The 14,552-nt window shown below is 39.7% G+C and overlaps 1 protein-coding gene across 3 annotated transcripts in view; it reads right to left on the bottom strand.

Annotated features, from left to right (window-relative positions):
• The window catches only part of ubr3 (ubiquitin protein ligase E3 component n-recognin 3), a 224,485-nt gene that overhangs the window by 24,635 nt on the left and 185,298 nt on the right, over positions 1 to 14,552 (bottom strand). For all 3 annotated transcript variants that reach the window (XM_072261898.1, XM_072261897.1, XM_072261899.1), the window contains 2 exons: positions 13,010 to 13,115; positions 11,830 to 11,930 (listed from right to left, as the gene is read on the bottom strand). In XM_072261898.1, coding sequence (XP_072117999.1) covers positions 11,830 to 11,930; positions 13,010 to 13,115 — 207 coding nt within the window. The remainder of the gene's footprint in view (positions 1 to 11,829; positions 11,931 to 13,009; positions 13,116 to 14,552) is intronic.

Here is a 14,552-nt window from a genome sequence, read left to right as displayed (position 1 = left end):
CTGCTCTCAGGATGAGGCTTTCCATTCTAGGACGAGGGAGATGTCTTCCTTTTTTAAAGAAAGGGGCTTCCCTTCCTCCACTATCAACTCTGCTCTTAAACGCATCTCCCCCATTTCACGTACATCTGCTCTCACTCCATCCTCCCGCCACCCCACTAGGAATAGGGTTCGCCTGGTCCTCACCTACCACCCCACCAGCCTCCGGGTCCAACATATTATTCTCCGTAACTTCCGCCACCTCCAACGGGATCCCACCACTAAGCACATCTTTCCCTCCCCCCCCCCCGTATTCCGCAGGGATCGCTCCCTACGTAACTCCCTTGTCCATTCGTCCCCCCCATCCCTCCCCACTGATCTCCCTCCTGCCACTTATCCACGTAAGCGGAACAAGTGCTACACATGCCCTTACACTTCCTCCCTTACCACCATTCAGGGCCCCAAACAGTCCTTCCAGGTGAGGCAACACTTCACCTGTGAGTCGACTGGGGTGATATACTGCGTCCGGTTCTCCCGATGTGGCCTTTTATATATTGGCGAGACCCGATGCAGACTGGGAGACCGCTTTGCTGAACATCTACGCTCTGTCCGCCAGAGAAAGCAGGATCTCCCAGTGGCCACACATTTTAATTCCACATCCCATTCCCATTCTGACATGTCTATCCATGGCCTCCTCTACTGTAAAGATGAAGCCACACTCAGGTTGGAGGAACAACACCTTATATTCCATCTGGGTAGCCTCCAACCTGATGGCATGAACATCGACTTCTCTAACTTCCGCTAAGGCCCCACCTCCCCCTTGTACCCCATCTGTTACTTATTTTTATGCATACATTCTTTCTCTCACTCTCCTTTCTCTCCCTCTGTCCCTCTGCATATACCTCTTGCCCATCCTCTGGGTCCCCCCCCCTTGTCTTTCTTCCCGGACCTCCTGTCCCATGATCCTCTTGTATCCCCTTTTGCCTATCACCTGTCCAGCTCTTGGCTCTATCCCTCCCCCTCCTGTCTTCTCCTATCATTTTGGATCTCCCCCTACCCCTCCAACTTTCAAATCCCTTACTCACTCTTCCTTCAGTTAGTCCTGACGAAGGGTCTCGGGCTGAAACGTCGACTGCACCTCTTCCTAGAGATGCTGCCTGGCCTGCTGCGTTCACCAGCAACTTTGATGTGTGTTGCTTGAATTTCCAGCATCTGCAGAATTCCTGTTGTTAACAGTCCCAAAGTGTTCATTTTCCTGGCCCTGGCTGTCTTTGCTATCTGGCTTACTTGATCTACTTCTGAACTTCTTGTCAACCCCTCCACCCTCTGACCTGTTACTCTGGTTCCCACCCCTCTGTCATGCTCATTTAAATCCTGTCTCATTGCTGACCACTAAATCCAAGTTATTACTAATGTTGTCAAGATTATCCAAATAAACTTTTCGTTGGCTGCTATTCTGTCTCATTTTTTAAAAAAATCCAGTGCTAATTCTATGAGTTCATTTCTTTAAAAAGTTCCATGCTATAAATTGGCATGGGATACAACGCTGAGTCCAGCAGTAGCTCCATAGTTTACTGAGCTGATGATCTGAATGCACTTGCTGTCTGCTTCTCCAGCTTCACGCCTGCTATCAGCAAAGCATCAGCCAATTGTTTCGGATGCATTTCAGTTATTACTTTTACTGCACCATATTTGAATTAACATGAATGTTTAAAGTAATTTTTAAAAAGTTCTTTTAACTTAAGAACAAAGGGAAATAGATATGAAAAAAAATTTTTTTTTTCACTTTATGGGTCTATCTATGAAATAACTGCTTCAGTAGCTTTGGGCTTATCAAGCCAATTCTTTCTGAAAAGATCTCAATGTAGAAGTATTGAAACTTCGGCAGAGTTGGTAATTTGATTGTAAAATGGCATTTTCTGGTTGATAAGAGAAATAGAGAAAATTGCTATTGCAAATAAGGATGATACTGAGTAAGCTGAGGTTGTAGACACATTACTGAACAGAGGAAAGAGTTTTTCTCAGTGTCAATCTTCGTCATGCGTGACCTGGGGGAACAGATTCAGTACGCAAAGTGAATACAGACATACTGGAGAAATCAACCCCACAGCTTAGGCCAAAATTATGACTAAACAATGGAATATGCACCCTAAAAGTGTAGATGATTATTATGATATATAAATTATGATTTCCAAGTGATTATGGTTCATAAGTAAATTTTGTAAACTACATTTCAGAATCTGGTATACTGACTGCAGTCTATGAAATGATAATACAAATTATTAAATGGGATATTACTGAAGTCATCAAAACACCATCCCCTCCAAAGTGCATGAGAATATTAGCCTCAAGATCTAAATGCAGAATAGATGATGTGTTTCTATCACACAAAAAGAGAGGCAACGGAGATATTTGCAGGAGTAATGAATGTCCACTGAAAGCTATTGGAACTCTGGTCTTGTTTTAATCAACACTGTATGACATTTTAGTAAAGATTTCAATAGGAAACTACATTTTCATCACAAAATTTGTACCAATTTCTTGCAGAAGCGGTGCACATAATATGTGCTTGTGCAGCACATCACCATGGCAACCAGATCACAGTGATTACAGAGAAGCTGTAAGTCTCCTCATTCTGCACTGCCTGCACATTTGATCCCTAAAAATTGTTGCAGAAGTGATACTCTTACATCCCATGATATCTTTGAAACAGGAGATAAAATGTATACATTGATTGTCCTTACTATCATACAAGTGAGATTTCACAGTATGCTGATTCTTATTCTCCTCCTCTTAACATTTTAATTAATCAAATTCTATTTATTTCACAAATTGGGTGTGTGTGTGTATGTATGTATGTATATATATATATACACACACACACACACACATATTTTTTATTTTTATATATATATATATATATATATATATATATACACACACACAGACAAAAGTAAAATATTACACCACCATCAAACAATGGCACTGGTTCATGAAGGCAACTGTGTGGTACTATGCACAACCATTTGCTTTATTTAACATCTGCTACATTAGCAATCTATGTCCAATTCTACTATCCTACTGAATTCCACATATTACTATCTGATATGAACCAATTTTCTAACTTTAAAAAAAACCTGCAGGGTTAAGAACACAATCTCTTGCAATGATCAATTGATACCAAATTAATGTGCTGATTAATATTCTATTAATGTTTCCTTGGAGAAATATGGTTCAAAAACTCATTTAAAACCTTCCATTTTCCAAACTGCCTCAGCAAAATCCACAAATTGCAACCCTCCCCAAAGGTGTGGGTAAAATTTTAATAGCTGAGAATTTGCAGTCAGTAGCAAACAGCCAGTCTCTGCCATAAACCTGTGAACAAAGTTCAGATTCATTTACTGCTTTTCTCCCCCCAGTGGAACTTGCCACCAGGAACCAGTTTAATCACTCAAAGCAAGGCCCTTGCATATTGACTGGACCTTCTGTAACATGCTGAGAAAGGATGGGGTTGGAAAAGTAAGAAGAACAGGTTAGCCAGCTATCAAAACAATCAAAAACTATGAATGTTTCTAAAGTTCTGACATTCAAAACGTCCAGATATATTCAAAAACTACTGGTCTATGAAGATATAAAAGCCTTAAGTAATACCTTAAAATATAATACCTTACATTTCACAAGAGAAGTTCATACACAACATCCCATGAGAACAAGTGTGTAAGAGTTGCCTCCGTGTACTTAAACTCAAGGTCAGGATTTCGGTGCCTGGGGCAGCAGAAATCACACAGCACAATGCCATAGAATGTGAAGGTTTCCTCCATCATCCATCCCCAGAGACAATTTGAATTTCAGAATCCCTAGCAGCATGTTGTTGGCTGTCCAGAATGCCAAGTGTAGGAATCTTCACAGAATGTTTGTCTCTTAATACAGTGCTCAGTTTTAAAATCTGAGAGGTGTGATGCTCCTTTGAAGAAAAATTGTTCAGATGCCACAAGACAAAAGGGAAATACTCATAGGGACAGGAGCATGGGTGTCAACAGGAAATCTCAATTGAGGTGTTACCCGTCTGGTTTTTTTTTTAAAAATGACAGAGATCACAAAGAGGGTGCAGACATCCTGAATTTGGTGGTGGGGGGGGGTTGAAAAGGTGGGAAATAGGTGACAAGGAGGGGACAAAAGTAGAATCTTGCATCAGAACCAATTCAACATTTCAACCCAAAATATGAACAATTTTCATCCTCTCACAGATACTGCTCACGCTTCTGAGTTTTCCAGCAGATTGTTTGTTGCACTATAACAAGAATGTTATGTTGAATCTATTTAGGTGATAACTAAAGTATTACTTCCAATTCTAATCAGCAAATTTTGGAAGGCTGCAAAATCCTGGAGAGGGCACAAAATTAAAGTTATCTGAATAAACAAATAATTGCTTGCCAGCATTCTCAGCTGTTTAAGTCAACGGAGAAGCTGTCCATGCCATGTCCTATAAGTGGAATGATGTTCATTTGTATTCACCACAGGTAGGGCAGAGTTGCATGTGGAGTCCAAGACAGAAGGAACGTAGCATTTGGAAGGACATCCATGTAGAAACTACTGCAACCTTGGGAATCACGTCTTTGCTAAAATTGCAGAGTTGCAAGTAGTATTAGCACATAATTGGGCAAATGTTTATTTTGCATTGCAAAATCTGGGCCGATATTTCAAAATGAAATAAACAGCAAAACTTAATGTACAAGTGGTATGCAACATTACTTAACTGTAAACTCCAAAAACAGACTCATTATTTGCTACACACATAAAAGTTGTTGGTGAACGCAGCGGGCCAGGCAGCATCATTATTTGCTATTATACTGATTTATTTAAATGCAAATGAATCCTATGCCATGTAAAGTTAAACATTCAATTGCTCATAACAGAGTAGAAAGTAACAGCCATGTCTTTCTCCAATTCATCCAAAAGAAATTCATATTAGAATCACAAAACAGCACAGCACATAAATAGGCCCTATTGGGAAACCTTGCCCATGCCAAGCATGATGCTTATCAATGCTCATCCCATTTGCCTGCATTCCACCCACATCCTTTTATACCTTTCCTAATTAAGTAGCTGTGCAGAAGATTTTTAAGTGCTGTAATTATATCTGCTTCTACCATCTCCCCTGGCAGCTGCTTCCAGATGACTACCAACTTCAGTGTTAAAAATTCACCTCTCATATCGTTTAAATTACTCCCCACTCACTTTAAACCTGTGCCTTCAAGTTCCAGAATCCCATGTCCTGAGGAAAAGACACTGTGAATCATATCTATGCCCCTCATAATTTTATAAACCTCTGTAAGGTCACTTCTCAGCTTCCAATGTTCCAATGAGTATAAACCTAGCCTATATAATCTCCCTGTATTTCATAGAAAACCATTCCAGGAAACTTTCTGGTGAACTCCTTCTGCACTCTCCCTATCGCTACTCGATCCTTCTTGTGTTGTGGCATCCTGAATTGTACCCAATGCTCTGAAGGCTGTCTACTCAATGTTGTTTAAAATATAACATTATGTCCCAACTGTTATACTCAATGCATTGATCCATGAATTTAAATATATCAAGTGTTTTCTTCAATACCCTATCTGTCTGTGGTGCCACTTTCAATGAGTTATGGACTTCTACTCCAAGGTCCATCTGTATAACAATGCTTCCGAGGTCCCTGACGTTTACTTGATCTGTCCTACCACAATCTGACTTCCTAAAGTGTGTTAACTTGCACTTTTCTCTGAGATGCCCAACATTCCAGCTGACCTGCCTCCTGATGTAACCACCAATCTTCTTTGCAAATGTGTTATCCGTAGACTTATGAATCACACCTATCGATTTGTAATCCAGGGAGCGGGAAGCACAGAATCAAATATCGTTGTGATGATTGTACGTTCTAGTATCAATTGTTTGGCGACAATAAAGTATAAGAGTATTATCATATGTCTCTATAAATATAAACCTGTCTCTATGTAAATGGATATATATATATATATATATATATATATATATATATATATATATATCATAAATAACAAAGATCCCAGCACACATCTTTCCAGTCAGAAAACACCCATCCATCACTGTCCCTCCCTCTGATCACCAAGCCAATTATGGATCCAACTTGCCAACACACCTCAGATCCCTTGTGCCTTAACCTTCCTCACCAACCTTACTGAAATCCATGTAAAGTCTATTTCAACCACAATGCCTTCATCTATTTTCTTAGTTACCAGCCTTCATATCCTTCTACCAGAACACTGGTGAGAACTATTCAGTTAGAATGTTACTCACACAAAGATTGCTCCTTTGGCCCCTGAGGGACCTACTCTTTCTTTAGCTGCTCCCTTATCATAAATTTACAAATGATTTTTGGCTTCTAATCTTATTTGTCAAGGTCATTTCATGACCCATTTTTGCTTTATTACTTTATTTTTTTAAGTTCTCTCCTATATCCCTTTCAACCTCAAAGAACTCGTTCAATACCAAATTCCCTCCCTGTCTTTTCCCTGATCAACCCTTCATGATCCTTTGTTAACCAATGTTCCCTAATCTTACCGCCTTTGCTTTTTTCGTATTAGGACTCCTCTGACTCAGATCTCTTTACTATCTCAAACACAAGAAAATCTGAAGATGCTGGAAATCCAAAGCAACAGACAAAAAACTACGGAAGACACAAACAATCTCCCAGATATAATAGTGGCCAAAGGACCTAGGGTAATGGATGAACTGAAGGAAATTTATATCAGGCAGGAAATGGTACTGGAGAGACTGTTGGGTCTGAAGGCTGGTAGGTCCCCGGGACCTGATGGTCTGCATCCCAGGGTACTTAAGGAGGTGGCTTTAGAAATCGTGGACGCATTGGTAATCATTTTCCAATGTTCTATAGATTCAGGATCAGTTCCTGTGGATTGGAGGGTGGCTAATGTTGTCCATCTCTTAAAGAAGGAAGGAAGAGAGAAAACAGGGAATTATAGACCCGTTAGCCTGATGTCGGTGGTGGGAAAGATGCTGGAGTCAATTATAAAAGATGAAATTACGACACATCTGGATAGCAGTAACAGGATCGGTCCGAGTCAGCATGGATTTATGAAGGGGAAATCGTGCTTGACTAATCTTCTGGAATTTTTTGAGGATGTAACTATGAAAATGGACTAGTGTACCTGGACTGTCAGAAAGCCTTTGATAAAGTCCCACATAAGAGATTAGTGGGCAAAATTAGAGCACATGGTATTGGGGACAGAGTACTGACATGGATTGAAAATTGGCTGGCTGACAGAAAACAAAGAGTAGTGATTAATGGGTCCCTTTCGGAATGGCAGGCGGTGACCAGTGGGGTACCGCAGGGTTCAGTGCTGGGACCGCAGCTGTTTACAATATATATTAATGATTTTGATGAGGGAATTAAAAGTAACATTAGCAAATTTGCCGATGACACAAAGCTGGGCGGCAGTGTGAAATGTGAGGAGGATGTTATGAGAATGCAGGGTGACTTGGACATGCTGGGTGAGCGGGCAGATGCATAGCAGATGCAGTTTAATGTGGATAAATGTGAGGTTATCCACTTTGGTGGTAAGAACAGGAAGGCAGTTTATTATCTAAATGGAGTCAAGTTAGGAAAAGGGGAAGTACAACGAGATCTAAGTGTTCTTGTACATCAGTCATTGAAAGCAAGCATGCAAGTACAGCCGGCAGTGAAGAAAGCTAATGGCATGTTGGCCTTCATAACAAGGGGAATTGAGTACAAGAGCAAAGAGGTCCTTCTGCAGCTGTACAGGGCCCTGGTGAGACCACACCTGGAGTACTGTGTGCAGTTTTGGTCTCCAAATTTGAGGAAGGACATTCTTGCTATTGAGCGTAGGTTCACAAGGATAATTCCCAGGATGGCGGGATGTCATATGTCGAAAGATTGGAGCGACTGGGCTTGTATACTCTGGAATTTAGAAGACTGAGAGGGGACCTTATTGAAACATATAGGATTATTAAGGGATTGGACATGCTGGAGGCAGGAAGCATGTTCCCGCCGATGGGTGAGTCCAGAACCAGAGGCCACAGTTTAAGAATAAGGGGTAGGCCATTTAGAATGGAGCTGAGGAAAAACTTTTTCACCCAGAGAGTGGTGGATATATGGAATGCTCTGCCCCAGAAGGCTGTGGAGGCCAAGTCTCTGGATGCTTTCAAGAAAGAGATGGATAGAGCTCTTAAAGATAGCAGAATCAAAGCTTATGGGGATAAGGCAGGAACTGGATACTGATTGTGGATGATCAGCCATGATCACAGTGAATGGCGGTGCTGGCTCAAAGGGCCAAATGGCCTACTCGTGCACCTATTGTCTATTGTCTAAAATGCTGGAGGAACTCAGCAGGCCAACCAGCATCTATGGAAAAAAGTAAACAATCAACATTTCAGGCCAAGACGCTTCACTATCTTGCTTTTAAACACGTCCCACTCAAATCAAAAGCCAAGAGCAGGTTATCTGAAACTCATATGGAAAGGATGAAGAGAGTGTGTGAGTGTGAAAGAAGGAGAGAATGCAGGACTACGAAAGTGAAATTGTGCTTGCAAAGGAGCAAGCATAAGAGTGATTGAACAGAAAGAGTAAGCAAATTCATAAAAGTGGTAAGTAAATGTTTAAGGAGATGAAGTACAAAACAAGCAAGGGAGCAAGAAATAGAGGAAGGAAAGACACAAAGATGTAAGAGACAAAGCACACTGAAGAACATCTGGAGCATGTGAAACAGTGAGCAAAGGAGCACAGAAAAGAGGAAGGGAGGAAGAATGAGGCAAGGTTAATAAAAGCGTTAGTGAAATGGAGCACTAATTTGATTGTTTTACTTCTAAAAACTATTTTTTTTGTTTATCTAGACCAGGGTTTCCCAACCTGGGGTCCACAGACCCCTTGGTTAATGGTAGGAGTCCATGGCGTAAAAAAATTTGGGAACACCTAATCTAGACTGTCTGAGGTTCAAACTGCACCTTTTCAAAGATATTTTTTAAAAACTTATTCTTGTGAGGCGATGAGGTATAGGATTGTGTTTTAATAGTCCATTCATCCTGAAAGCTGCAATCAAATTCAATTTAGATTGACTAGATGAAGATGTCCTTTGCCTGCAAAAATCCTGAGTAAATGAGCTTTGTAGCAGATATTTTTCCACAGTAAGAACTGTACATAATGAAATATCAGATTGGCTGCCACATCCTGAGAGGTCAGAATGTTAGCTGGTCTCCAAAATGAAAACAGTATAAGAGACTAGGTGGGACTGTTGTACAGAAATTAAGAATAAGAAGCAGCGATTCTAAATAAACTTTAAACTGTCTCATCCCATTGATTTGGCCACATATTAATTATAATAAATATGGCCACATAATTAATACAAGAAAAAGTTTACAACTTCTAACTTTGAACTACAATTGAAACTATGGTTCTTCGCAAGTGATGGGTTTTCGGACCGGCTACGTAGCCTGGCGCTTTGCTATCTCCAGGAATGGCCTGGAAGACTTGCACTTTCGGGGAGCTGCACCATAGATGGCCTGGTTCTTCGCTAATCTTTCGCTGTGAACCACTGTGGGAGACTGAAACATCGAGACAGCAGGTGGTGTTTGCTGCTGTCAGAAGAAGACCTCTGTACTCGAGCACTCTCTCTTTGATCGAGAGTGAGAATACCTGATACAAGGTCCTGGAGAAGCAATGCAGAAGATTGTAACACTGGAACATCAAGTTGCTAGTCTCCTCTTATGTTGTTGTTGCAGGAGCTCTCTCTCTCTCTCTCTCTCCCTCAATGGAAAGAGACAGCCTGTCTGAGATACGGAAGTGCTGGTTATGGGCTGTAGTTTTTGTTGGACTCTAGATCAAGGTTTCTTTTGGGGGGGGGGGGGGTGATGGCTATTGCTTGCTTGCTGGGGGGGGGGTGTTGGTGCTTCTGCAAGTGCGGGGGTGAGTCAATGCTTCTGCTGCTACTTGTGCATGGGGGGGAGGGGGATCTCAGGGAGTTCCGATTTCTATCATTCATTCTGTGGGCCTTCTTGTTTCATGAATGTCTGTGATGGTAAGAATTTTACATTGTATACTGTATACATCCTCTAATATTAAATTTAACCATTTGAATCATCTTTGACATCATTTTCATTTTGACGTTCAAAATTAACAAAAAATTTTAAAATGCTGTACACAATTATGCAATGTTTATATTAAACTGGAAATAAACTGGGAACAGTAAACTAATCTACAAAAATGTAAATACAGAATGTAGCAGTAATACTTCGATGTACATTGATAGTACCATACAATAACCAATCTACTGTTAGGCTATTTAGATACAACAGATAAAGTTTAAAGGTACTGTACACAACCAGCTAAGTATTTAAATCTGATCAGCGACAGGGTCACAGCATTGACGGTAGTGATAATAGGTCCAGTTTTACCCATCATTTCCTCAGCATTTGATATTCCTGCTATTAGAAGGAATTCATAAAAGGTGCCTTCAATTATTTTTATTCTCTATTTTTACTCTCTAACCTTACATGCTAAATTTTGTGACTATGCACCTTTCAGTGGTTCAGCCAAAGGTCAAAATGTTATTGAGGTGGTTCTACTTCAATGATCCCCCAATACGTCACCCATATTCCAAATTACTTATGCCCAACAAAATTAGGAGAACCTCACTGTGATAACAATACATGTGCAGTTATTACAGGATACACAATATGTGCTCTGTAATTATGCATTCTGCACGTCTGGACACGGTGTTTAAAATCAAACCTTTTCTCTGCTCACAATCTGTTTTGTACTTGTTTTCCATCCACTGCATCTGCATCCCTCCCCCACCACCAATTGCGCTATCACCACCAACAATTGTTCTGACCTCCATCAGGAAGTCCTTCCTGTAATAAAAGACTCAATTTGCAGCTGTGTCTCTTTGCAATGGGATCAGATCAATTTTCTTTCACAGGATGAGCAGTGTAATGGCATTTACTTTGGTTTAATCAATGTGGGATTGGAAAAGATACCAATTCTCATCTAACCGCTAACAAGACAATGTGACTGTCATAGTTCCCCCATTTAGAGGTAAAAGAATGTTGAAGCCTTTTCTGCAAAATATCAATCCCTTCTTTCATAAAACTTAACTGTATTCAATACATAACAATGTGCAAAATCCACCACTTTTAGGGGAGCTTTTTAAAAAAATCATCTAGTAGACTTTCATGGGTGTTCCCAATTTTAATTTACTGTTAAAGCAGACAGATTTACTGAATTTGATAACTCTGACCAAAAAAAGCTTTGTAATTTTGTATTCATCACACATTCTGTTCTGCCTTAGGCCATGTGCTGACATTACATGTCACATCCAGTAAGCATTACTGTAATTATCATTTTTTTGTGTACAACCTCTTATTATACATGATTGCTGCAATTGTGACTGCTAAAATTCAATGTAAATTGCTATCTTTATCCTTCAGGCACTGAGCTGAGATTGAAGGATCACACAGATCACAGTAGTGTTAACAGATGAAGGTCACTGAAAGGACTTCACTAATAAATATAAAGCCTCAATGGCTTTCCAAGCCTCAGTGTGGTGTGTACAATGAAGCTGATAACAATGTAAAAGGACAGGTGATAAAGAGACAGGCAATGATGATAAGTGCACCAAGCTTATACTAAAGGTCTTTTAAGTCCAGTTTTCTACATATATTCAAGATAATATCATTTGTTTGCTGTACTAGGGTATTCAATAGATGATGTTACACTCAAAATGTTAACATAATTTTATCAGCTCAAAAATATATGTTAGGTGGTTCTAACGACCATTTTTTTCTCTACAAATTAAAACTTGCCTTTGTGAAATTCTTGTGGCATAGTTAAAACAAGGATCATTAGGAGAGAGGGAACATCTCGGTATAATAATGGCACATCTGGCTTCTCATCATCACAAATTCTGGAAATAGAAATTAAACAGTTATGAGTGTGCAAGACAGCTGAAGGCTTGTTTTTGTAAACTGATCACTGAGAATTCTGTGATCCAAATGTCAGCACTCATGGTCCTGTTAAATTTTTTGATTTAATCTGTTTCAAATGCTATTATGCTTTTGACCTTAAACTGTGACCTTAAAAACAGATTCACTAGAGAATGGAAAAGCATAGGAAAGTAATTACTTCACAATAATTTTGGAGCTATAAAAAGAGGTTAAACAAAGACCTTCATACAATGCAAACAATTTTATGTAAATGTTACATTAGGTATGATCCTTTCTTTTGCTGAACTGTTCTATGGAATTAAAGAAAATTTTACTAGCTGGTAAAAAAAACTGATATTGTCCAAATCTGTGCAGCAGGGAATTCCCAAATTCAACAAGAAATGAACTCTCCCTAAAAAGACAATGTGGAGATTACATTTGCTCCAAAAGCAGTTTTCAATTAGATAATTTCATGAAGATGATTACTTATCAGTTTAAATTACGATGTAATCCAACCAAAGATTTCGTTTCCAAATGCAGTCCACCACCTGGTTTTGGAAAACAAGGGAATCAAAGGAAGGTGTGGAAAAGGGAGCTGAGTTGGGAGAAAGCTTGAAGGACTAAATGGCCTCCTTTACTTGGGAGAAAAAGCAGAGCGGGGGGGGGAAGAATTTTGAGAGGAGATGAAAAGGCAGGAGGAGAAAGGAAGGAGCTTGAAAAAGGAAGGACAATATAACAGAACTAAAAACCATCAGGAGAGTTAACTGACTGATACATTTTGAACCACCAGGTGTAATAAAATATGAGATTGTTATTCATAAGAGCTAGGCATCAATTGCAGAAAATGTTAGGTATTTTGCATTGCAGAAAAAATGGTTACCTCAATATTATGAAACGTCTACTTGATCAAACCAAAGAATCTAAGTGTGCTAATAGAGAAATGTGCAACTGGTTCCTATCTTTGGCAAAACTATGGTGAAAAGATTTGGAATGTATGAATTTTGTTTTACATCATTAGGTCTGTTCAAAATCTAAAACAAATTACAAATGGAATACTTACCCTGAATCAATAACTTGCGTCAACTGTGTAAGTCGTGCCCAAGGATTGTATGCAGAGTCGATTCTAAAAAGACGCATATGCATAGCAAGCACATGCAACAGCTGGTCTGTAATTTAAAACAAGCAATAATATGATGAGCTACAGTTTCAGAATTTCTCCGTGTTCTAAAAAAATGTAAAACTTCATTGTGCACAATCACTGGAATGATTAGTGACAGGATGAAAACGTTATGGAAACTGCTGATTGATATTATTTGTTTTCTTAATTCAGGATATTCTTTTTAGTAAAGGCTGCTGAGTCTTTGAACATAAACCATTGTACTGACTCAAGCCAACTAAGTAGAAGCTCATCTATTTCCCCAGACTAGGGGAAAGCTTAGTGGTCTGTTTGCCAAAGATTCAGCAGGAGGTGGCTTGGTAGGTGTCTTTGATGTTGTGCAGCAATGATTGAGGGTGTTTGAGCCACTAGTGGGACAGGGGATGTGCTGGTAGTATTTTGGTAATGCCCTCTTGAAGTTGGCCTGGTTGAAGTCAACAGCAATAATGAAGGGGACTCGAGGTATCTTATTTCAAAGCCATTTTGGGATGTTGTCAGGATAGCTGATGTGATACCCTATGGCAGGTAGCATGAGCAACCTCACTGTTAGATATTCCAAGCTGCATGAGCAGGAACTCATCAGGGCCATCACATCTGAGCACCACAGGGCATTGTTCAGAAAGCAGACCCCTTTACCTCTGACTTTGCCTAACGATGCAAAACAGTCCATCCCAAGAATTGAGAAGCATTCAGGTAGGAATGGTGCAGTCAGGTGAAGCAAGTGTAACATACACAGCGGTCCCTCAGTTCTCTTGAGTAGGCCAGTCTTGCTCTGAGTTCAATTTTGTTCTAAATGGCCCATTAACTTGTAGGATGCTTGGGAAGGAAGACTTGAACCCATGCTGTTACAGAGGTCCAGCCCTCTTTCCACATCTCTGAGGTAAGTGGTTATGTCTGGTAACCCTGAGAACCCTGGAGTGAAGCCACCTGGACTGGAAGGTAAAGACAGAACTGAAAGACCTGGAGTGTATTCATCTGGACTGGAAGCTAAGTAATTTCTCCACCCAAGAGTACAAGCTGTTTCTTCTGTAACCCCTCCAAGTGGTGCTTAATGTACAGGATTATTAATATATCAATTGTCAATTGCGTAAAAAACAGTAGATAGTTATCAGAAGTTTTGATCTTGTTTAATTTGAAATGGCTATTATTGCACTTGTATGCTTGATTGGACAGTCAGTTTAGGTAACCAACTTAAAATATTTTAATACCAAAGTTATTATTTAAGGTGGACATTTATATTCTTGAGGAATAAGTAATTCAAACAAACAATGCTGTCATAGATATTCACATTTTATAAGATGGAGTTGTCATAATTTTCATCTAGGAAATCACAGGAATGTTATGTAATTCAACATATAATTCTGCTGGAGTTACTTGAAGCAGCTCAGAGAAATTTTTTTTTAGATTATGAGGACACTCAGTCCTCGTTTATTGTCATTTAGAAATG

Source organism: Mobula birostris, chromosome 6 (assembly GCF_030028105.1).
Source record: "Mobula birostris isolate sMobBir1 chromosome 6, sMobBir1.hap1, whole genome shotgun sequence".
Lineage (NCBI taxonomy): Eukaryota > Metazoa > Chordata > Chondrichthyes > Myliobatiformes > Myliobatidae > Mobula > Mobula birostris.
The sequence above is the reverse complement of the archived record's forward strand: the minus strand, read 5'-3'. Positions and strand labels throughout refer to the sequence as shown.